At 39.6% G+C, this 24,651-nt stretch overlaps 1 protein-coding gene across 3 annotated transcripts in view; it reads right to left on the bottom strand.

Moving 5' to 3' along the window:
* Positions 1 to 24,651, bottom strand: part of SKIC3 (SKI3 subunit of superkiller complex) — an 86,941-nt gene that overhangs the window by 12,416 nt on the left and 49,874 nt on the right. For all 3 annotated transcript variants that reach the window (XM_062212391.1, XM_062212392.1, XM_062212393.1), the window contains 10 exons: positions 24,001 to 24,125; positions 22,774 to 22,897; positions 19,099 to 19,320; positions 17,876 to 17,948; positions 15,497 to 15,550; positions 15,213 to 15,324; positions 9,941 to 10,069; positions 4,403 to 4,524; positions 3,271 to 3,429; positions 291 to 443 (listed from right to left, as the gene is read on the bottom strand). In XM_062212391.1, the coding sequence (XP_062068375.1) occupies positions 291 to 443; positions 3,271 to 3,429; positions 4,403 to 4,524; positions 9,941 to 10,069; positions 15,213 to 15,324; positions 15,497 to 15,550; positions 17,876 to 17,948; positions 19,099 to 19,320; positions 22,774 to 22,897; positions 24,001 to 24,125 (1,273 nt within the window). The remainder of the gene's footprint in view (positions 1 to 290; positions 444 to 3,270; positions 3,430 to 4,402; positions 4,525 to 9,940; positions 10,070 to 15,212; positions 15,325 to 15,496; positions 15,551 to 17,875; positions 17,949 to 19,098; positions 19,321 to 22,773; positions 22,898 to 24,000; positions 24,126 to 24,651) is intronic.

Below are 24,651 nucleotides of genomic sequence, written 5' to 3'. Positions count from 1 at the left end.
ATTTAATTCTAATTTCAATCACCGAAGACTAAAGAGTGCACACTCTGCTACAACCCACCATTTACCACAGTGATCTCTGTTTTCACACCAAACACTGACAACGTTCTGCAGGAGTCTATGGATTTTCGCTACTTTTATGTCCATTAAGAACCCAGAATATGAAGTCAACGAAGAGACTGCACTGTAAGACAACAAAGGAACTCCACAGAGCAAAGCTGTGTGAACAGCTTTCATGTTAAAGAAAGATTAAACATCCCAGCTTTACGATCACAACTACAACAAGACCTTACCCTGCAGACTTCCAATGCAAGCAGCGCTAGTCTCAGTAGACTCGAGAGCTTCCCGCTCCAGCTGCCCTGCTGGGACGCCACTTGTAGACTCTTCCTGTAACACATCTCTGCGGCACTCATCATTCCCTGGGACTGATACACGTACGCCAGCCACTGGGCCACAGAAAGAGAATGCAGAGGATTTTGATTTAGTACCGTCCAGGATCCCACCCCAACACATTCAATAAGCTCTGATGAAGCTAAAAGTTTTATTTAGGGGTAAGTGGTACACAGTTAAGGGCCACTTAGGACGCCCATATCCCATATCCGAGTGCCTGGGTTTGAGTTCTTGCTAATGTGCACCCTGGGAGGCAGCAGGTAATGAATGACTCAAGTGTCTGTGACCCTGCCACTCATGTGGGAGACCTGGATTGAGTTCCAGGCTCTTGGCTTCAACCTGGCCCAGCCCTGGCTGTCGTGGGCTTTTGTGGAGTAAACCAGCAGAAGGAAGATTTCCGTCTCTGTCTCACTGCCTTTCAAATAAATAAAAATAAATAAATAAGAATGATTTAAGTTCTGTGCCCAAGAAACAAAAATTACAGGTTATAAAAGCTGTTACATAAATGTAGTCTGTAACTGAAAAACTATCCATAATTAAGATTCCAGGCCTAAATGACTTCAACAGTGAATTCTCCCAAATGGTTTAGAAACAAATAATGTTAACATTAAACACAATCTTTTAGAAAGTAAAAACAAAAGAAATAATAACAGACATGAAGACCTGACAAAGAATTTATAGGAATGAAAAATTACAGGCTAACTTCTTTCATAAATATAGGCACAAAAATTCTCAACAAGTATTAGCAAATTGATTTCAGCAATATATAAAAAGAAGTGTATCATAATCAAGTAGGGTTTATTCTAAGAATGCAAAGCTATCTTAATATTTGAAAGTCAATGTAGGCTGGCGCCATGGCTTAACAGGCTAATCCTCTGCCTTGCGGCGCCGGCACACTGGGTTCTAATCCTGGTTGGGGCACCGGATTCTATCCCGGTTGCCCCTCTTCCAGGCCAGCTCTCTGCTATAGCCCGGGAAGGCAGTGGAGGATGGCCCAGGTGCTTGGGTCCTGCGCCTGCATGGGAGACCAGGAGAAGCACCTGGCTCCTGCCATCGGATCAGCGAGATGCGCAGGCCGCAGCGGCCATTGGAGGGTGAACCAACGGCAAAAAGGAAGACCTTTCTCTCTGTCTCTCTCTCTCTCACTATCCACTCTGCCTGTTAAAAAAAAAAAAAAAAAAAGAAAGTCAATGTAATCTACCACATCAATAAAATAAAGAAAATGGTCCATTCTAACAAATGTCCAAAAAAAAAAAAAAAAAGCCCTGGATAATTCAAGACCTGTTCATTCTAGAAAACAAGCCTCTCACAAAAAATTCAGAACTTCCTTAATTTGATAAACATATCTACCAAAATCTACTACAAACTCATGATAATGAAATAATGTTTTCTATGAAGTAAAAATAAGACTGGAATGTTGACTTATCGTCACATTTATTTAACAATTAAAGGTTCTAGGCAACATAATTGAGAACAATTTAATATGTAAATATTAGAAAAATAAATTTTATCATTAACAAGGGGATATAACTGTCTATATACAAAATCCAACTACCATTTCAGAAAATAAATGAATTTGGTAAGGTTGTTGGAGGACCAATATATAAAAACTGACTGTACCTCTAAATGTTTCAAACTTCATATATATTTATACGTGCTTCATACACATACACATCTGTATATATACACAAACCAAAAAAATCAAAAACAAAAATCATTTACAATGGAACAAAAAAATTATAAATATCTAGGTACCTCAAAATTGTATCTAGATTTACCCAAAAGTATAAAAGAACTTTAGGATAAAACTGTAAAACATTGCTGAACATTTCAAACTAATTAACTGAGGAATGTATATTACGTTCTTGGGTAGAAAAATTCAGCACTGACTTACTTTGTCAGTTCTTTCCCCAATTAAACTTCGGATTCCACACAACCTCAACCAAGATGCCAGCAAGGCTTTCTGTGTGTATGTGCAGGAGTTCATTTTAACAATGTGGTCATGCAGAAGTCCTAACACGACTAAGACAAACTGAATGAGACCAAAAAGCAGGAGGTCTTAATGTTACCAGACATCGACACTGATAACCAATCTGTGAGCGAGGTAAACAAACAGACCAAAGGAAAAGAATAGGGACCGCCGAGAGTTATGACAAAGCCATCACCGAGATTCAGGGGGAACGGCATGTTTTTTTCAAAGAATGGGATTAGGTCAATTAAATATCCTTTTAGAAAAATATGAATTGACCATGGCAATATTCACAAAAGTTAATCAAGGATAAATTATAGACTAAATGTGAAAGGTAAGACAATAAAATGTCTACAGAAAACATAAAAAGTCTTCATGAACTCGGAATAAGCTGAGTTCTTAAGTAGAAGACCCTCATAAAGCATTCACCATTTAAAAATGATAAATTAGACTTCATTAAAATTAAGAATTATTCCTCAAAAAATAACAGTAAGAGAGTGCTGAAGCAGACCACAGATGTGAGAAAATATCTGCAATTAAAATTTTCAAAACTCCGCTGCTGTAGCACAGCAATGCCAGTATCCCACACTGAAGTGTCGGTCTGGGTCCTGACTGCTCTGCTTCTGATCCAGCTCCCTGCCAACACGCCTGGGAAGTCACATATGTGGGAGACCTGGATGGAGTGCCTGGCTTTTGGCTTTGGCCTGGCCCACAGCTGCTTGTTGTGGCCACTGGGGAGTGAACCAGCACATGGAACATCTCTCTCTGTCACTCTGCCTTTCAAATAAATAAATTAAATAAGTAAATCTTGGAAGGAAAAAAAGTGAGACACATTAAGATGAAGGACATCCCTGACCTCAACTAAAATCACGGAGAATTAATTGAGGACTTCGGTAAGAAGGGAGAGAACTCACCTGCCAAGCCGGAACAGAGGCTGAGTTGGACACGACTGCTTTCTGCAGTTCTTCTAGCACAGCGTCCGGGAGCTGCTTTTGTGACTCCAGGAGTGGTTTGCACTGAACTTGTCTCAAGAGTAAAATAACAGCTGGCTGATCAGGGTGACTTTTTAAATTCTGAAAATTGAACCCAAATAGGAAAATATCAAATGGGCCCTTAAATGTTAAATGTTAAATATCACATTTTTCATGTTCGTAAGAAGAATTCTTAATCTAGTTTTGGCATATTTAAGAGTAAACAACTGGCCGGCGCCACGGCTCACTAGGCTAATCCTCCGCCTTGCGGCGCCGGCACACCGGGTTCTAGTCCCGGTCGGGGCACCGATCCTGTCCTGGTTGCCCCTCTTCCAGGCCAGCTCTCTGCTGTGGCCAGGGAGTGCAGTGGAGGATGGCCCAAGTCCTTGGGCCCTGCACCCCATGGGAGACCAGGAGAAGCACCTGGCTCCTGCCATCGGATCAGCATGGTGCGCCGGCCGCAGCGCGCCTACTGCGGCGGCCATTGGAGGGTGAACCAACAGCAAAAAGGAAGACCTTTCTCTCTGTCTCTCTCTCACTGTCCACTCTGCCTGTCAAAAATAAAAATTAAAAAAAAAAAAAAGAGTAAACAACTGCAAAGGTAAACAAAACACTCAGCGAACAAGAACTTGGAAATATGAAACTCCATGATTAACTACTGGTTTTAAAAACCAGTAATGCTATTAATGTAGTCTATAAGTCATTTATTTTAGAATTAGTGTGTCCCTTTAACTTGGTTTATTTTCAGACAAATATAAGTTCAAATTGTAAGTCTACCCATTTCTAGCTGTGAGCTATTGTGTAAATTACTTAACTCTCCTAAGTCTTCGCTGTCTCATTACCAAAAATGGAATACTAATCAACCCCTCCGTCCTAGAACCGCTGCAATGTTTCAGTATAAAGCGCTAAATGCAGTGACTGGTTTGTAGCAAGCACGGATCAATCCTGGCTGTTACACGATCATCACAGCACAACCATTATCACATGCTCTTTAAACAGCCTGCACTCCACTTCTGAAGTCACTTCCGAGTGGGATAAGCATCCACACGTTTCAGTGTGCAGTTCCGTAACAAACCTTTGTGCAGAGAGCTTCGGCTTCAGCTGTTCTTCCAGTGTCTACTAGACCAGTGACAGCTTGTGACAGAGACCACGTTTCAAGAGATTGCTTGTAATTTTCAAGGAATTCTTTGTCTTTAACTGTAAATAAAACATATCAATGTTACTTTTCCCTGTAATTTATGTGTTCACAGAGCAACTAGGTTAAAAGGTAGTAGAACTGCTTTTAAATCTTACATGTCCCACTGGAATACCATAGGTTGTTCTGACACCAAACTAGTTTCTATGAAGTTTTGTGGTAGGAGTATCTGTGGCTAAAAAAACTTACGGCTTCACAGTGATATACTTGAGACTTGGACCCAAAATCATGGTACAGTAACAACACAGACAAAATTTAAAGTTTTACTGCAATACACTGGATAAAAAATAAACTGCATATATTCAAACTATACAATGTGATAAGATCTGACACAAGAACACATAAGTGAGCCATCACTACAATCAAGGAATAAACTGATTCACCAGTATTGAAAGTTTCCTCTTTTAGAGTATTGTAGGCATGGAAAGCCAAGATACCATGGAAAAGAAAAAAAGAAGAAGACCTAAATGAAAGATCCCTGTGAGTGAGATCCCAGTGGAAAGAACGGGGCCATCAAAGAAGGAGGTACCTTTCTCTGAAGGGAGGAGAGAACTTCCACTTTGACTATGACCCTATCGGAATAAGATCAAAGTCAGCGAACTCTAAAGGATTCCATAGCCCTGGCAACTCATGACTAGAGCCTAGGGAGATTACTGACGCCATGAACAGGAGTGTCAAATTGTTAAGTCAGCAACAGAAGTCACTGTGTACTTACATCCCATGTGAGATCTGTCCTTAATGTGTTGTCCAATGTGCAGTGATGCTATAACTAGTACTGAAACAGTATTTTTACACTTTGTGTTTCTGCATGGGTGCAAACTGATGAGATCTTTACTAATTATATACTGAATCGATCTTCTGTATATAAAGATAATGGAAATGAAAAAAAAAACAAAAACAAAACCTGATGTTAAATTGGAAATGGCATAGAAAATTAATTAATTTAAAAAAAAATATTATATTATGTAGGATCTCTGTCTTTAATGTGCTGTACACTCTTATTTAATGCTATAACTAGTACTCCAATAGTATTTTTTTTCACTTTGTGTTGCTATATGGGGGCAAACTGTTGAAATCGTTACCTAATATATACTAAACTGATCTTCTGTATATAAAAGAGAATTGAAAATGAATCATGATGTGATTGGAAGGGGAGAGGGAGCGGGAAAGGGGAGGGTTGTGGGTGGGAGGGAAGTTTTGGGAGGGGGAAGCCATTGTAACCCATAAGCTGTACTTTGGAAATTTATATTCATTAAATAAAAGTTTAATTAAAAAAAAAAAAAGAAAGTTTCCTCTTTTATCATCACTTCTGTCCCCAAGCCACTCCATTTCCCATTACCCTCTGCCCTCAGGCAACTCCTAGTCTGTTTTCTGTCACAGTAGACCAATTTGCCTTTTTCCTAAACCTTACACATACATGGAATCAAACAGCTTAAACTGTTTGGCATCTTCAAAGGTGTTAACACAGCGAATCTGATTTACTTTCAAATTCCTAGGACAAACCGTCCTAGACCCTGATGCACTACTAGCTTTCTTATTGATGCTCGATTTGAATGGCTGGGGTGTTGTTATGAACCTCTTCACCTGTGTTCATAGTGATGCTGTTCTGTAGTGTTCTGTTCTTGTTGTGTCTCTGTCTGCCTCACAGAGGACATTAGGAAATACTACCATGTTTTGGATTTTCAGGGGAGAATTTGTGTGAAATTGGTATTACTTCTTTCTTAACTACTTGGTAGAATTCTTCAGTGAATTCACGTGGCCCAGGTGCTTTCTTTGTGGGAAGATATTTAACTGCAAATCTCGTGTGTTTAATAGATACACAGCTAGTCAATGTATTCCTCTTGAGCGAATTTTATCTTTTACGGAATTTGTCTACTTCATCCAGGCTGTCAAATTCCATAGCAGAAACTTGTTCATAAGGTTCCTGTTAGCCTTTGGAATGGCTGTCATGATGTACCCTCTTTCATTCCTAGCGTGGGTACTCTCTGTCTTCTTCCTTACCCATCCAGCTAGAGGTTCTTTTTTCTCAAAGAAACAGTTTTTGGTTTCATTGATTTTTCTGTCAATTTTCTGTCCTCTACGTGACAGGCTTTCTATTCTTTATTATTTCCTATCTTTTTAGTTTCCTCTTCCTTTTCCTAGTTTCTTAAGCTAGCAGCTGATGTCACTGACTTGAGGAAGGCCTTTCTTCTTTTCTAATGTAGACATTTAATGCTAGAAACTTCTCTCTTAGCAGGGTTTTAGTGACACTGCAAGTCTGAAATGTTGTGTTCTTTTCACTCACTTCAGATTATTTTTTAATCTGAATTTTAATTTTAATTATTTTTTGATTTGTTGTTTGACCTGGTTCATTTAGAAGTATGTGATTTAATTTCCAAGTGTTTGAGAATTTTCCAGATATTTTGTTACTGATTTGAGATTTAATTCTGCTGTATAAAATATTACACTTTGTATAATTTGAATCGTTTTAAATTTATGGAGACCTGTTTAATGACCCAGACTATGATGTAATTGGGTAAATGCTCTGTGTGCACTTGAAAACGGCACGTTCTGCTGTTAGGAGCAAGAAGTGTCGTAAACGTCTATTAGGTGAAGTGACTTGACAACATTATTAAGTCTTTATAGCATCCTAACTCACTCTGTGCCTGCTTGTTCTGTCCATCAGGGGAGACACGTGAGGCGAGGCCTGCAACTGTGGCAGTTACTGCCTGAGACAGTATGCAGGCTACAGCTCTGGGAAGGCCAGTGGGGGCCAGCTGGGGAGCCGGCCAGGGTGGCTGGAGTTCTGGGAGGAGAAAATCGCACAGAGAGCTCCGGACAATACCACTGCCCTGCCTCCTCCCCTTGGCACTTCATCAGCTCAGTCTTGGCAGTGTGAGGGCTAGTGTGGGGCAAAAAGGGACCAATCAAAGAGGCATGAGCAGCAGTATTCAGAGTTTACAGAAGCCCAGCGATAGTTAGTTTTTCTGCCAGCCAGAGTTGAAAAATACTTGGAACAATGATGAGTGAGAATTTCTGCAAATTAATGTCAGACACTAACCCATAGACCCAAAAAGCTCAGAGAATATTGAGCAAGTATAAATGCCAAAAAACTGCACACCTGGGAATATCATTTTCAAGCTAAACAAAAATCAAAGAAAAACTGAAGGAAGCTAGAAGAAAAAAAATCTTACTTATAAAGACATGAAGGTAGAATTACATCCAACTTCTCCTCAGAAACTATTTAAGTCAAAAGAGAGTGGAGTGAAATAACTTGTATTTACAGTGTTGAGAGAAAACACAAATACCAACCAAGAATTCTACATGCTGAGTGAGCAGTTCTGCTACAACAGCGAAAGACGAATCGTCTTTCTCAAACAAAAATTGAGGGAATTTGTAACCCAGCAGACTCACTTTGCAAGAAGTGTTACAAGAAATTCTTCAGTGAGGAAGAAACAGATTAAGGTCAGAAACTTAGATCTAAAAGAAAGGAAGAGCAACAAAGAACAAATATTGAAAGTAAAATAGAAAGCAAATTTTTATTTTTAACTGACCGAATACATTAATTTTTAAAAATCAGTTTGTTCAAAATAATGATAGCAAAAATGTATTTAGTTGAGTGTGTGTGTGTATATGTATAAGCAGCATGAATGATAATGATATAAGGAACAGGACGGTGGAATGATGCTTATTTTGTTTTGTAAGGTACTTGGCATTGCCCATGAAATGGTACAGTGTTATTTGAAAAAGTGGACTTGGGACTAGTTGCAAATATATATTGCAAACTTCAGGGCAACCACCAAAAAAAGTTATAAAGTTTAACTGACATGCTAATAAAGGGGAGAAAACAGTATCACATAAAAGGCACAATTAAAAAGAAAGAAAAATAGTAGAAGGTGAAAAAGGAACAAAGAACAAGGGCAACAAACAGAAGATAGTAAAAAAAATGACAGATTTTAATCCACCCATATCAGTAACCACTGTGAATATCTATGGTCTAAATGCACCAATTTTAAGATACAGGTTTGCGAGGGTGGATCAAAAACAAAAACAGCAGGGGCACTGTGGCATAACAGCAGGTTAAGCCACCACTCAGAATGCCTGTATCCCACACCAAACAAATTGCCATTTGAGTCCCAGCTACTTTGCCTCTGATCAAGCTTCCTAGCAATGCATCGTGGGAGGTAGCAAACAGTGGCTCAAATGCTTGGGCCCCTGCCATCCACATAGGAGACCTGGATGGAGTTCCTGTCTCCTGTCTTCAGCCTGCTTCAATCTCAACTGGTGGGCATCTGGGGAGTGAACCAGTGGATAGAAGGTCTCCCACCCTGATCCCCTGCCCCTCCCTCTTTCTGCCTTCCAAATAGATGGCAATAAATAAACACTTAAAAATAAGTGGGTTGAGATCTTTTAAAATCTGAATAGCATGGATTAAAATTAAGTATGTTCTGCTGATTTATCACTGAAAATAAGTTCATTTGATTAAAACACTGAACGTTATAAGACATTTTATTATAATGACATTTAGAAAGGGCATAGTTTTAAAAATTTTCCCTAGTAATCCATAAAAGTCAGGTAGTAATGATGTTTAATATTTACTAAAAAATAACTATAGTCCAGGCCGGCGCTGTGGCTCACTAGGCTAATCCTCTGCCTGCAGTGCCAGCACACCGGGTTCTAGTCCCAGTCGGGGCGCTGGATTCTGTCGCGGTTGCCCCTCTTCCAGGCCAGCTCTCTGCTATGGCCCAGGAGTGCAGTGGAGGATGGCCCAAGTCCTTGGGCCCTGCACCCGCATGGGATACCAGGAGAAGCACCTGGCTCCTGGGTTCGGATCGGCACAATGCGCCAGCTGCAGCGCACCCGCCGTGGCGGCCATTGGAGGATGAACTAACAGCAAAAGGAAGACCTTTCTCTCTGTCTCTCTCTCTCTCACTGTCCACTCTGCCTGTCAAAAATAAATAAATAAATAAATAACTATAGTCTAAAATTTACTAGGGGAAAACTACTGTCCTAAGACAAGAGTATTAACCTATTTATGATGCTATTAAATCACTTTTCAATGAGGAGATTCACAGATTTTTCAAGACAGTGTTAACTAAATCTGGTTAACAGCTGCTCCGGCCAAGATTCCTGGAAGAGTCACAGGACAATTTCAGTGCTGGCTTCGGTAAAGGACTCTTCCAGGTTACCTCAATCCAAAACACTGGGCTCGAAGCAGGAAAACACCACAAAGCAAAGATTTCAGCTCACAGAACATAGTGCACTTTCAAACTACATGAGAAATAAAAAATGCGCAGTATGCATATCCCAGCTATCGTTCCTATGGATTCTTTACTGAATATATGTATTTTTTATAATATACGCACCAGTCATGTTCCTGAGTTAGCCAATTAAGGAATCTGAATTAAATTATGAATAAAAATGAGTTTTTAAACTTACTTGAAGCAGAAACAGCAGACAACAGTGCCAAGTATAAATCCATCCTCTTTGGATGAGTGTTGTTCACGAGAGCCAGTTTATCATCAGCATGACATGCCGCCATGAGCCCCGCCCACACAGCAGGGTCACCTAAATAGGCATAGAGTCAGAAGGTTTGTTAGTGGAGAGTCCTCAGAAACCTGGATATAACCCTACCATACAACCCCATCCCACTCCTTGGAATTCACCCAAAGGAAATTAAATTGGCAAACAAAAAAGCAGTCTGCACCTTAATGTTTATTGCAGCTCAATTCACAATAGCTAAGACTTGGAATCAACCTAAATGCCCATCAACAGTGGACTGGATAAAGAAATTATGGGACATGTACTCTATAGAATACTATACAGCAGTCAAAAACAATGAAATCCGGTCATTTGCAACAAAATGGAGGAATCTGGAAAACATCATGCTGAGTGAAATAAGCCAGTCCCAGAGGGACAAATATCATATGTTCTCCCTGATCGGTGACAACTAACCGAGCACTAAAAAGAAAACCTGCTGAAGTGAAATGGACACTATGAAAAATAGTGACTTGATCAGTCCTTGTCCTGACTGTTAATGAACAACTTAATACTTTATCCCTTTTAGTATTTTTTTGTTGTTGTTGTTCTACTTAATACTATTGGTTGAATTCTGTAATTAATACACAATTATTCTTAAGTGTTGAAACTTAACTGAAAAGTGATCCCTGTTAAATATAAGAGTGGGAATAAGAGAAGGAAGAGATGTACAATTTGGGACATGCTCAAGCTGACTTGCCCCAAACGGTAGAGTTAGAAACATACCAGGGGATTCCAATTCAATCCCATCAAGGTGGCATGTAGCAATGCCATCTCACTAGTCCAAGTGATCAATTTCAGTTCACAATTGATCAGAATGATAGGACTAAGAGTCAAAGGGATCACATAAACAAGACTAGTGTCTGCAAATACTAACTGATAGAATAAAAAAGGGAGAGAATGATCCAACATGGGAAGTGGGATACACAGCAGACTGATAAAACAGCAGATGTCCTAAACAGCACTCTGGCCTCAGAATCAGCCCTTAAGGCATGCAGATCCAGCTGAAAAGCCCATAAGAGTATTTCAGGCATGGAAAGCCAAGACACTTTGGCAAAAAAAAAAAAAAAAAAAAACAACCTAAATGAAAGATCTCCACAAGTGAGATCCCAGTGGAAAGAACAGGTCATCAAAGAAGGAGGTACCTTTCTCTGAAGGGAGGAGAGAACTTCTACTTTGACTATGACCTTGTCCAAATATGATCAGAGTCGGCAAACTCAAAAGGCTTCCATAGCCTTGGCAACTCATGACAATAGCCTAGGGTGATTCCTGATGCCATAACAAGAGTGTCAATTTGTTAAGTCAACAACAGGAGTCACTGTGCACTCACTCCTCATGTAGGATCTCTGTCCTTAATGTGCTGTACATTATGATTTAATGCTATAACTAGTACTCAAACAGTATTTTTCACTTTGTGTTTCTGTGTGGGTGCAAACTGTTGAAAGCTTTACTTAATATATACTAAACTGATCTTCTGTATAAAGAGAATTGAAAATGAATCTTGATGTGAATGGAAGGGGAGAGAAAGCGGGGGGGGGGGGGGGGGGGGGAGCCATTGTAATCCATAAGCTGTACTTTGGAAATTATATTCATGAAATAAAAGTTAAAAAAAAAAAAAAGAATGTTTGTTAGTATCAAGATGTTGCCATAAAGCTCCTAAAGTGAGAGTGAAAGTACCCCCCAAAATAAAAATTAACGATATCTCCAGAAAAATTCTACTTTCTTAAGGGAAAACTCAGTAATACTTGTTTTCAGAGACATATTACTACACTCATCCTTTGAGATTCTCCATTTTGTTAGTAAACACATCAGAGGCTGAGCAATTCGCTGCTGAACACTTCTTCCACGGCTGGTTAGCTCACTTGCCCTCAGCACTGTGTTATTATGGAAAGGATAATTATTCTGCTTTCACCAGACACCAAGGACGAGTCTCAAACAGTAACCCATCCTTCTCAACTTAGTCACAGGCTAAGTAAGGTAACATAATCTTTTTCGTGAGAAAAGTTGGAGTCAGGGAAAGGCTCAGTATTTCATCTATGTTGCAATAGGAGAGCCTGAAACTCACTGTTTCACCCCTCCCATTTCTAGGCTCCTACGGATCCCTCATTCATTTGCTCTTTCCCACCTGACCACAGCAGCTTCAGTGAGGTGGAAAGGCTACCTGCAACGAGCTGAAGGGGTCCAACAGAGACTACGCACATACACTCCTCTCCCTAAGAAAGGTTAGTTGTGAAAAAGCTGCAAGAGGACTGGTTTTCCTTGCTTTTTCTTTTTTTTTTTTTTTCTAGGTCTTTCATTATTTACAAATCTCATTTTGCAGCTTACTTCAACAGTTAATGTGTTTTAAATCTGACAATCCTTAAAAAGAGAAATGACTGGGGCATAGCAGGTGAAGTTACCACCTACAACGCCAGCAGCCCATATGGGTGCCAGTCTGTGTTAATTCCCTGCTAATTGCCTGAGAAAGCAGCAGAAGATGGCCCAAAGATCTGGGCCCCTGCCACCATAGGAGGCCTAGATGAAGTTCCTGGCTTCGGCCTGGCTTAGCCCTGGCCATTGTGGTCATCTGGGGAGTGAACCAGTAGATGGAAGATCTGTCTCTCTCTCTCTCTCTCTCTCTCTAGATCTCTGTAGCTCTCTCTTTCAAATAAATAAATCTTTAAAAAAAATCCCACAAGGGGGTGCTAGTTAACAATATAGTCACACATAGTTTGGTAATTGTTCTGATTGCCTCATCAAAAAATGTATCTCCCATAAAATGTCTAAAATATGCTTCTCAATTATAAATGCTCCTATTATGGCAAGTAGTACAAGAATAGTGAAAATTCCTATGCAGATCAAAACCTTTTACAAAGCAACATATATCTTCCTTCTCTGAAATATCTTCTTAACCAGAGTATGATTATTTTATCTGAAGTAACATAAGACACAGCCAAACTCCACAATAAACAAACGGGGACTGTTTCCTAGATTTCGTGATGAGATCTGATTACTATATAATATTACTATATAATAAAAGGCACATGACTTAGATCTGGGTTTGGGGGTCTAACAATGACACTGATTAGCTGTCTGGCAATTTTTCCTTTGGGAATTATTTTTCTATTACAAAAAGAGACAATTGAACAGTTGACAGCTGAGGTGCCAACTGGAAGTGGCGTTTCATAGGTCTACAATCTGAGGATTCCAACTACAGGGGACTCCATTTCTAAATACTGATTTATTCCTAATATTAAGTGAACAAGCCCCTTAGGGACCCTATGGTATTCTAAAATTTAGATTTTCAGCAAGGGATATAAACATTAGCTGGAAGATATTTCTTCTGTCACAATGCAAAAGAATGGCTGCTCCTAGTAAGTCTTCCCAATCAGCGACCCAAATTCCCTATGAAACAAAGTGTGACTCCAATATAATATCCACAGCACAAATGTAAACATTTTAAAATATAGTTTGTTAAACATTAAAACATTTCTTCATAGCACAGAATCACTAGTCTTTTCTCCATTTTTTTTCCCATTTAGTCCTAAATTCTTTGGATTATCTTTAAACTACTGAAAAGACTCCTTGGAGAAACATCTATCAAAAGTATACTTTCTTTGATCATAGATGCACAAGGTTGGACAGCCAACACACGTAACGACAAGCCTGTCTACTCGCACTGGACATCAAGGACAGGTCTCAAACAGGCACTCGTCTTTACCACCCACTCTCTGTCGTAAGCATCCCCCGTAATGGCTCCGCTTCCTTGATGTATGTATTTCTCCAAATTACTTGGGAAATTCAGAAACCATGACAGAGGACCTCATCTTGGCAATCTCACCTTTCTAGTTCATGCACTTACACAATCAAAGCTAACAGGTCTTCTATCATCTGAGACTGAAGTCTAATACTTGCCTGAGATCACTTCCACAAACCAGAAGCTTGTCAGTGTCTAACAGACAAATCCAAAAGCTTAGGGCCTGCTTTTGTTCGATGACAGGATAAACAACAGGATATTGGTCTCTACTTGTTTTGTAAAATAACTCCTGACTATTTGAGATTTTGCTGCTTGGTTAGGATCTTTATAGTTTATTATGAATATAATAACAATAAACTTTTTCTTTGTACAATCTGCTTCAGCCAAAAGCAACAGCACTTCAATCTAATCATTATCATGAAGTATTCTGGATGAATGTATTGTTCAATGCTTCATTTCATATTTAAATGACATTTTGTAAAAAAATACCTTGTGACCCTACATTGCTAGACATTCCCGATCTCTTGAGGCATTTTTCCAGTAGTGGAAATGGAGGCAGTGATATGCAATTCCTCAGTATCCCATACAACACCATATGCACCACACAGCTGGTCAGAACTAAAAATAGTCAGCTCAGGTGGAGCCATGACCTTGGCGTTTCTAACAGCTACCACATATGGCACATCCCTCCCCATCCTTCAAGGAGTTAACAGCACATAAAAATAACTAAGCATGTAGAGTAAATATTAGCAGCCACAGGTAAGCCTCATTAAATAAGAATGATGGAAAAACAGAAAGAAAACCACTTCTTGAAAATATATAATCCAGATTTTCAATAACAGGTAATAATATAACTTTAAGCAGACATTCCTTTCAACCTGTTTCTATAACTGATGCTCTCTCTCTCTCTCTCTTTTTTTTTTTTTTTTTTTTTTTTTTTTTTTTGACAGGCAGAGTTAGACAGTGAGAGAGAGACAGAGAGAAAGGTCTTCCTTTCCTTGGTTCACCCTCCAAAAGGCTGCTACAGCAGGTGCGCAGCGCCAATCCAAAGCCAGGAGCCAGGTGCTTCTCCTGGTCTCCCATGCGGGTGCAGGGCCCAAAGACCTGGCCCATCCTCCACTGCCTTCCCGGGCCACAGCAGAGAGATGGACTGGAAGAGGAGCAACCAGGACAGAATCTGGCACCCCAACTAGGACTAGAACCCGGGGTGCTGCCGCTGCAGGCAGGGGATTAGCCAAGTGAGCTGTGGCGCCGGCCAACTGATGCTCTCTTAATTATGAAAAGTCAAACCTAGATAACTAAATAATATGCAAAATCTTAAAAACAGTTTCCTAAAATTCCTTTTGCCTCATTTCATGTAAATACAAACTCTATGCCCGTAAGCACAATGTAAGATTGACAGAATCTGAGTTAGCGACGTGGATTTATCATGATCACCTGGAGAGAGCAGCGCTGCCTTCTGAATGGTCTTTAGAGCAACATTCTTTTCATCTTCCGCTGACCTGCTTCCCATCGCCAGCTGATTGGCTGCAGTGTACAGTAACGCCTTCTACACAGGGAAAAGGAGTGTGTTAGCCAATTCTCTTCACAGCTCCCTGTCTTTCAAACTGACCCAAAGACGGGCTATTTCTGATATGGAACCCCTAACGTTACAGAGAAAATTGGTTTTATTCTTTCATCAGTGCTGTTTAACAAGACGCATGTAACAAGGGCAAACTAACCTTCCCATGATGTGAGTCCAGAATATGGGCCACATTTCCTGCTACAGCACCTCCCTGCAATAGAAAATATGGGCTGTTTAGACAAAAGCACAGACTTTCAAAAACACTAAAATTTAAGACTGACAACATCTCTCCATGAAATCATTTGAAAGGTTCAGTTGTATCATATTCACAATTTCTAAACTCAAGTATCTACTTATAAGTACGGTTTTAAAAGATCAGTTTACTATTTTTGTGAAAGAAAATCTTTCCACTGTAATCATTTGAACTCTGCTTTTAAATATTCATGAAGATTCAAAAGTTACATGATTTGTACAGTGGTACCAAGCATTTTCCAACAATGTAAGAGACTGTGGGAGAAAGAGAGGGGGAGAGAGAGATTATAAAGCTAAGGAAAAGCTGGTTGTAGTCCATGAAAACATGCAGTATTTCTAAATGCATAGTGCCTAGTAAAATGAAGGAAGTGCAGAACACTGTGAAACTCACCACTGCTTTATTAATCCAAAACTAAAAATAGAATACACGCCTCAGCATCAAAGTTTTCATAAGGTAAATTTGAAATCTGTAGCTTTAAAAACTTCAAAATGAGACTTTTATTTTGTAAAAAAAAGTGAATGACTCCATTTTACTTCGGAAGTATACTCTACCTTTCATTTCTTATCATAAGTCTATCAGAAGTGTTTTCAAAATTGTACTTAGTGTGTATAAAGAATGCTAATAACATAAACTTCTAAAAGTATGTCAATGCAAAACAGAGAGATGGACTAAAAAGAAGGCAGGCAACACAGCAGAGTGGAAAGACGCTTCAGGAATCAGATCTGGAAATGAATCCCATACCCACAACCATTAAAGTTCAGTGCACAAGTTACTGTTGTCTCACATTTCCTTCTATAAATAAGGACAATAAGTGCTCCTACTTCATACGACTGTTGAGATTAAATGGCAAAATACATGAAAAGGCTTAGCACAGTAGTAGACAAATAGTAAGGACTTCATTCTGCTGTCTGATAACAATGGTGTTCCAGGTCTTTTAAATCATGCTATCCACTCAAGTCGTTAAAAATCTGGGAGAAAACCTTGCTCCTCAACTGTGCCCTGTGTGTCAGCCGCACTGCCACTCTCTGGGAGGTTGTTACCAAGGCAGAATATTAGGCCCCAGCTCAGAGCTGCTGAATCACAACCTGTATTTTGACATCGTCACCAGGCGATTTCAGCTGCACATTAAAGTGTGAGAAGTACTGGGATAGAACATTTAAAAACTTATTCTTAAAAGCATTGACTAACTGACAAGTTATTAAGGAATTGCCAGGCCAAAACCAAGAACAAAAGCTGCAATCTGGGATGGGTGAGCAAAGAAGCCACTTACCTTGCAGATCCAATAAATTTTAATTTTTATCTTGAAGGATTCATGGGTTTGTGGGACAGAAATTAACATCCAGGGCTCACACAAAGTGGGAAGTATATTAAAAAACCCATATCAGAAAAGCTGAGACTTTAAGAGACTATAACTTCAGGTTCTAAGTGAATCAGAATTAAGCCAAGTCTCAAATAACCTTGCAACCTCAAGCTCTAAATCTTGTTAATGGTGGCCCCAGATTGGTACAGCTCCAAACACGTGTCAGAAGCAAGTACAAATTCTTTCTAGAGAAAGGTATCTTAAACCTCAGCCTCAAATTATTACAAAAAACTTGCACACACATACACACACACAATTAGGTAAATAAAGAAACAAAGCTACCATGAGTAAGCACTCATAGTAAGAAAAAAAAAAACAAAACATCAGAACCATAAAGATTTTAGAGACCAGAATTATTAGGCATGGTAATACTAAAACATATTATCTATTATGACCATTATATTTACCAGTCAGTTTAAATGAACTATGAATGCACATATTAATCAGATATGTTAGAAGAAAAATTCCTGAAAATATTTGGCTGCTACAAATGGAAATAGTGCACAATCCTTTACAGAACATCAGTGAATTTATACACACCTTTTTTGAAATTTACAGCATTACAGGTACTATTGCCTTATCTTTAAGAATAGATAAAGCTATCTTTGGGGATTTAAAAATACAACAGCCAATGCTTCTTACACAGCCACATTATAAACATTATTTTATCGCACGGCCACTAACATAATCTGTATGTGTTCAAAATGGCCCTCGTCTTCTCTCTATTGACCACCACATCCAGAACAGTACAACAACGTGGAGGACACTCAGTCTAGTACTTGCTCAATGACTAATGGAACAGAATTCCCTTCACCAGATTAAATATCTTCCAGAAGAAAACAATGCTGCATGCTGAAATGATCATGTTCACACCATATCACAAGTCACTTTGCCACTTGGCCAGAATGTAGAACATGACTCACCTTTGCATTTCGCTGGGCATGCTGAGCAACGACACGGGACAACAGAGACCAAAGAGCAGGGTCAGCTGGGTTACTGCAGGGATCACCAAAGGCGCAGGCTTAGAGACAGGAGTTACTTTAACCACAGAGTGGACAACTAATGCTTTCTTAAGTTTAAAATCTTTTAAACATCAATAACAAGTTCATATTAATTGTTCACATTTGGTTGAAAGTATCTTGACTTTTGGAAAACATGCTCTTTATTTCTAATATACAACAAGAGTTCTTATGGAAACAAGAAAAAAACAGCAAAAGGATGACTACAAAAACACAAGACAATTAAGAAAACTTAAGGAAAGGCAATACACTGTGTCCAAAGAAACCAAAAAGATAATAAAAATTATAGGATAGAGTAGGAGAATGATTTCTAAAGGAAATGGCACTATAGTAGAGCAAGCTTTATATTAAAGTAATTTAATTTTTTTAAAAAATATAACCTGTAAATACCGTTAATAAGAAGGGACTATAGCAGAACAAACTACAGATAGAACACTGTACTGCAGACAAGAAAATGAAGAACTGTGGTTAAAAATGACAGCTTTCTAGTTTCCAAATTTTGAAGAAAATAATATTCAAGTAGGCAGTAACGCCTGAAACTACCAATGTGAACAGAATCATCTGACAGATGCAAACAAGGTTTGGGTCTGAACTGGAATAAGGACAAATTTATCAACTGAATTAAAAATACAAATCCCAAGGGCCAGCGCCGTGGCATTCCATATGGGCACCGGGTTCTAGTCCCGGTTGCTCCTCTTCCAGTCCAGCTCTCTGCTATGGCCCGGGAAGGCAGTGGAGGATGGCCCAAGTGCTTGGGCCCTGCACCGACATGGGAGACCAGGAAGAAGCATCTGGCTCCTGGCTTTGGATTGGCACAGCGCGCCGGCCATAGCAGCAATTTGGGGGGGGTGAACCAATGGAAGAAAGACCTTTCTCTCTGTCTCTCTTGCTCTCACTGTCTGTCAAATTTAAAAATAAATAAATAAATAAATCAAAATAAAAATCCCAACAGGTGAAGCAACACAGACCATTACCTAATCCCACATACAACTTCATAAAACCAGAGTTGGGCTTTCACATACACGTGCTGACCTCGCTGCACAGTCTTGGTAAACCCAAGTGTCGAACACAACCACATCGGTCCTCTCCATGTCACGAGGCCCCAAGGACACGAGGCCAGAATTCACCTGTGAACAGCCTTGGACGCCTGTCGCTGCACTGCCACGCTGCGGCCCTGGAGTGCGTGGATGGCTGACGTCAGAAGGCACCTCTGGTAATCACTGCCTCTGTGCTTGCCGCGCTTCAGTAACTCGTTCAGGGCTGCTTTGGACAGGGTCGCATCCTGCATGGCCAAGCCGAGGGCACACAGGGCTTGAAGGCTTTCGGTGGTCGGCTCCTTTAAGATAGAGCTGTAAACACATTTTCAAACTGGCTATTAACCATGCGTACAGCAGCATTTCTCTGTAACTATTAAAGTATACAGAATGCCTAGTACAAAAAAACCCAGTACAGTAAGGCCAGCTTGAAGATTAATATAAAAGAGAAAACTCCTTGGCTTTTGGAGACAGCAATTCCCTTGGCTGACGCGGTGTGAAGTACCAATGCCTTTCAGAGAACAACAGTTACAGTTCTTTCCTGGGCACTACAGCTAAGGTTTAGAAACAAATACAGATCAGCCTCCTTGGGCAGCAGTCCTAGGTAAACAATGAGAACAATTTTGCTAAAAATATTGTTTCAATAAAATCCTAGAAATATAAATAAAGAAAAACAATTTTGGGGCCGGCACTGTGGCGCAGTGGGTTAATACCATGGCCTGAAGCGCTGTTTCAAGACCCGACTGGCTCCATTTCCTGTCCAGCTCTCTGCTATGGCCCGGGAAAGCAGTAGAAGATGGCCCAGGTCCTTGGGCCCCTGCACCCGTGTGGGAGACCTGGAAGAAGCTCCTGGCTCCTGGCTTCGGATCAGCGCAGCTCCAGCTATTGCAGCCATTTGGGGAGTGAACCATCGGATGGAAGACCTCTCTCTCTCTCTCTCTCTCTGCCTCTAGAGCCTCTCTGTGTAACTCTGACTTTCAAATAAATAAATAAATCTTAAAAAAAAGAAAACAATTTTAATGTTAAATCTGATTTTTATCCTTCTGATGGAGCTTTGTCCTCATAAGCTGTGTGGTACTGAAACCAGCATTTTATATAACAAGTACAAACTATGTCTATATTCACCATACTCCAAGTTAGTATTTTTACAATTTAAAGAGAATTTAAATTTTGTATGTAAATACTTAGCATTTGTTTTCTCCTTCAACTGCAAAAACTGATTTAGCCTTATATAAGTGAAAGTCACTAATGTTTAGAAATCCTTGTTAATTTCAATAAAGAACACTTAGCTCTCTACAAGCTTAATACTTCTAATTATTATCATAAATTTTACACTATGATAAAACAAGGGAAATTCCAAAGCTTTTTAAAAAAGTTCAATAAAACATAACAGAAATATTCATTGCTTTATAAAATATCACATATCTCCACTATGTCTTTGAACTATTTTTGGGGGAAGAGGAAATTAGGTGTTTTGTACTTAATTTTGATAAACAGGTATGAAATAACAAATTCTTATGAAGCAGCTCTGGAGTAAGTAGCTTAAAGTTTCAATTCACAGTAAGAATTTAACAGACGTAGGAGTTCAAATATGAAAACACTTCAGTCAGTGCCACTTCTGTCAATAACCTACATGGTCAGTTGGTGAAAGTAAGAAAGCAAAAAATGAAAAAAACAAAATCCAGGGGTCGGTGCCATGGCACAGTGGAATAATCCTCCACCTGTGACACCAGCATCCCATATGGGCACCAGTTCTAGTCCCGGATGTTCCTCTTCCAATCCAGCTCTCTGCTGTGGCCTGGAAAAGCAGTGGAGGTTGGCACGAGTGCTTGGGCCCTGCACCCGCATGGGAGACCGGGAAGAAGTACCTGACTCCTGGCTTTGGATCGGCGCAGCTCCGGCCATTGCAGCCATCTAGGGAGTGAACCAATGGAAGGAAGACCTTTCTCTCTGTCTCTCCCTCTCACTGTAATTCTACCTCTCAAATGAATAAATAAATAAATAAAATCTTTTAAAAAATTCCAATATTGATAACAAAAGAAATTCTAACTTGGGCCTTGACTCAAAAGGATAAAAACCTTATTATAACATTTACTAACGTACAAAATCCAAATTATAACTGAAATGACTACATTCCAGTATTAAGAAGGAGTTAAAATCTCAGTGTCTGCATGCATGTAGTCTTTTACCACATTTCACAGGTTTCCCATGTGGTTTCTTACTTTTTTTTTTTTTTTTAAAGATTTATTTATTTATTTGAAAGAGTTACACAGAGAGGTAGAGGCAGAGGCAGAGAGAGGTCTTCCATCCGCTGGTTCACTCCCCAATTGGCCATAACAGCTGGAGCTGCACCAATCCAAAGCTAGCAGCCGGAAGCTTCTTCTAGGTCTCCACGCGAGTGCAGGGGCCCAAGGACTTGAGCATCCTCTACTGCTTTCCCAGGCCATAGCAGAGAGCTGGGTCGGAAGAGGAGCAGTCAGGTCTCAAACCGGGGCCCATATGGGATGCCCACGCTTCAGGCCAGGGCGTTAACCTGCTGTGCTGCAGCACTGGCCCCCATGTGGTTTCTTATTCTAAAATCTAGAAAATTGGTAACCAGATCTTTTTTCCCCTCATATGATGAACTATTCCCCTTCAATAAGCATTTTTAGGACACTGCTCATTTTCTAATATAAGACTATCAACCAACAAACAACTGGCAACAGTGAGCTTTCCATATAAAGAACATCACAGTAAAGAATGCCGAGGGCTGGGGGTGAGAACAGTTGGTAGTGTTAAGTTTCCATGATGACATTAAGAAGACTAAAACCATAGACAGAAACAAGACCCAGCCCTGGATCCAACAATCCAAAACAAGGGGGTAAAAGTTCTACTCCCAGCAAAAAAGCACAGATTATACTGTTATGTTTTCCCAGTTCCACCAATATTCAAAATGATTTGGGTTTAAGTAATAACCAAAATGTGTCTAATTTTGGGTTAGTTTTGCCCTTGATAACTGAGGTAATCATTTGCCATCTGACTCTTGGCAGCAAGCCATTTGCAAATTTGGAATCTCTGAACTTGTTATACAGAGGCACAAATATATGTCACAAGAATGTATCCTGTAAAATGACAAGATTTTCTTTTAATTTTCAGGAAAATTTTCTTTATTTGAGAGGCAGAGAAACTCGGAGAGACAGATAGAGGGCCATCACTGTTAGACACATTGAATCCGTGGATGGAAGCTCTCTGTCCACCTCTTTTCTGTCTCTCAAATAAATGAATGAATATTTAAAAGAAAAAAATCCAAAAATAGTATAAAATAACCATAGATACATAAGCTGTTATTTTATTAACTTATTCCAAAAGCATAGCAATAGCTAAAAGTTCTACTGGGACAATTTTTTTAAAGACTTATCTTTAAATGAAATATTTAGCAAGCTAACTCGAAAAGGAAAGAGGAAATAAATCTCTTCGGGGATCCAAGAAGCCAAAAAATAAACCAGTTATTTATTACCTTCATTAAAATTTTACGGTCATTCTTGACCACGTGGTTAAATACTGTTTAAAACATATCAATAACACACAGAGTAGAGGACAGTTTTGAAGGACTGGGTGGTTCCGGGGCTAAGAATGAAGCCATGATCTCTAGCTCCACTTCACTGTTCATTCAGAACCATGTGGGCCCAATCCTTTTTGTTTACTCAAAGTTCCTGAAATGTTAACAACTTCAATCTATGTGGCTCCAACTATATGGTAATGTTAAGTGCTCAGGTCAATTGTACATACCATTTAAATAGCAATGTCTTGGCTACATCCAGTTTTCCTTGTTTATATTCTGCTAGTGCCAGAGCTGTCAAGATATGGGCTTTGTCTTGCTCTGATTCAACAATAGACAAGGCTCTCTCATAAGCTGTTAGAATTGGAAACAAGAAAACATGAAAGCAATACTGATAGATGAAGTGTAGGATTTTTTCACTTCCTAATCTCATTTTTCAAAAAGCGCTTAAATAAAACTGTACCTTATTTGTTGTTCCCTTATTTTCTAGAGGCTAAAATAAAAATTCATAGTAATGTAACCCTGGAAGAGCTATTCCAATGTGACTGTGGGATTATCCCTAGGCCTATCACATGACTACCCCCAACTTCTACCTTCACAATCTATAGGGAGGCCACAATGGCTGTCTTTAAGGGCCAGGCGGGGCCAGAAGTAGAGGCCTGCACAGCTGTGACACCACCATAACCCACTGGAGCAGACCAGCAACTCCGCCTAGCAGACCACATTTGAATGAGTTGCACACATACTGGCTGGGCCCACCTACGTGAAAATTCACTCAGTTAATGTTTTTGGAGAAATCAAGATCTACTATTAGTAACATTTAAGCAGTGCAGAGTTGTGAACACAGGCCTTCAAAAGCTAGCTCATAGGGGTCCGCATTGTGGAGCAGCAAGTCAGTTGCCACTTGTAACATCAGCAGCCCATATCTAAGTGTCATTTTGGAGTCCTGGCTGTTCTGCTTCCAACTCAGCACCTGGGAAGGCAGTGGAAGATGGCTCAGGCACTTGGGTCCCTGCCACCCATATGGGAGATCTGGGTGGAGTTCCTGGCTCCCGACTTTAGCCTGGTCTAGCCCTGGATACCATGGCCATTTAGGGAGTGAACCAGCAGCTTTGGAAAATCCTCTCTCTCATTCTGCCCTCAAATAACTAACTAAATCTTTAAAACAAACAAACAAAGGCTAATTCCATGTCTACTGCAGATGATCTCAGCCCTGGTTTCCCTATCTGTACAATGAGCAGTCCTAGTACCATACTACAAGGACTATTCATAGTATTTGAAGTGGAGTCATAGATAAAAAGTTCTTAGGATCACTCAGGACTCCTAGTCAGATTTCAGGAAACACTGCACTCCTCCCTCCCCATACCCAGTTAACCCTTCTATACTTAAGCTTATCATGATTAACCTCTACTCGGCTTTGGAAACATCTGTTCATTAGCATCAAGCACTATCCTTACCTTTGCTGCTTTCTTTATATAGCCCCTTCATAAATAAAGCCAATGCGAAACCTACGATGTCTTCTAACTCTTCCAGAGGCGTTGACTTAAAAGCCTGGATAGCTTTATCATATTCACCAATGGAACTAAGAAGCAAAGCACAACTTACTTTTAATATAAAAGAAACACTTTGGATTATGAAAGGAAAATAGAGGGCTACAATTACATTAAGTTATTTTAATAACTTCACATGTAGTCTCTTTTTTACAGTGGTGATTCAGTAAACAATAACCTATTAAAGTTCTAGAAAAGACCCAAGATGGAAAGTATATCACAATTAGAATGTATTGGGGGGATTCAACATTAACCTCACACACTGCCCCTTTCCAATTACATGTGAAAATAACAGGTTCTGCTAAATCACAAAGTATCTTCTTTTAAGCAAATTTTATTTAAAACCCCAGTAAAAATCCAAGTTGGCTTCTATATAGAAATCTAATTTTCTAAGCTTAACATTTTAGTTAACTATCATCCTGTGGGTATAGTTCTACCATTTTTGACAAGTATAACAAGTCATAAAATATCTTGTCTGCATCAAACTTAGCCTTTGGATAAACTATTTACCTGAACACCCATTTTCTTGGAGCGCATACAGACTCACTAAAAATCCAG

Source organism: Lepus europaeus, chromosome 15 (assembly GCF_033115175.1).
Source record: "Lepus europaeus isolate LE1 chromosome 15, mLepTim1.pri, whole genome shotgun sequence".
Lineage (NCBI taxonomy): Eukaryota > Metazoa > Chordata > Mammalia > Lagomorpha > Leporidae > Lepus > Lepus europaeus.
Note: the sequence above shows the minus strand (reverse complement) of the source record. Positions and strands in the feature narration are given on the sequence as shown.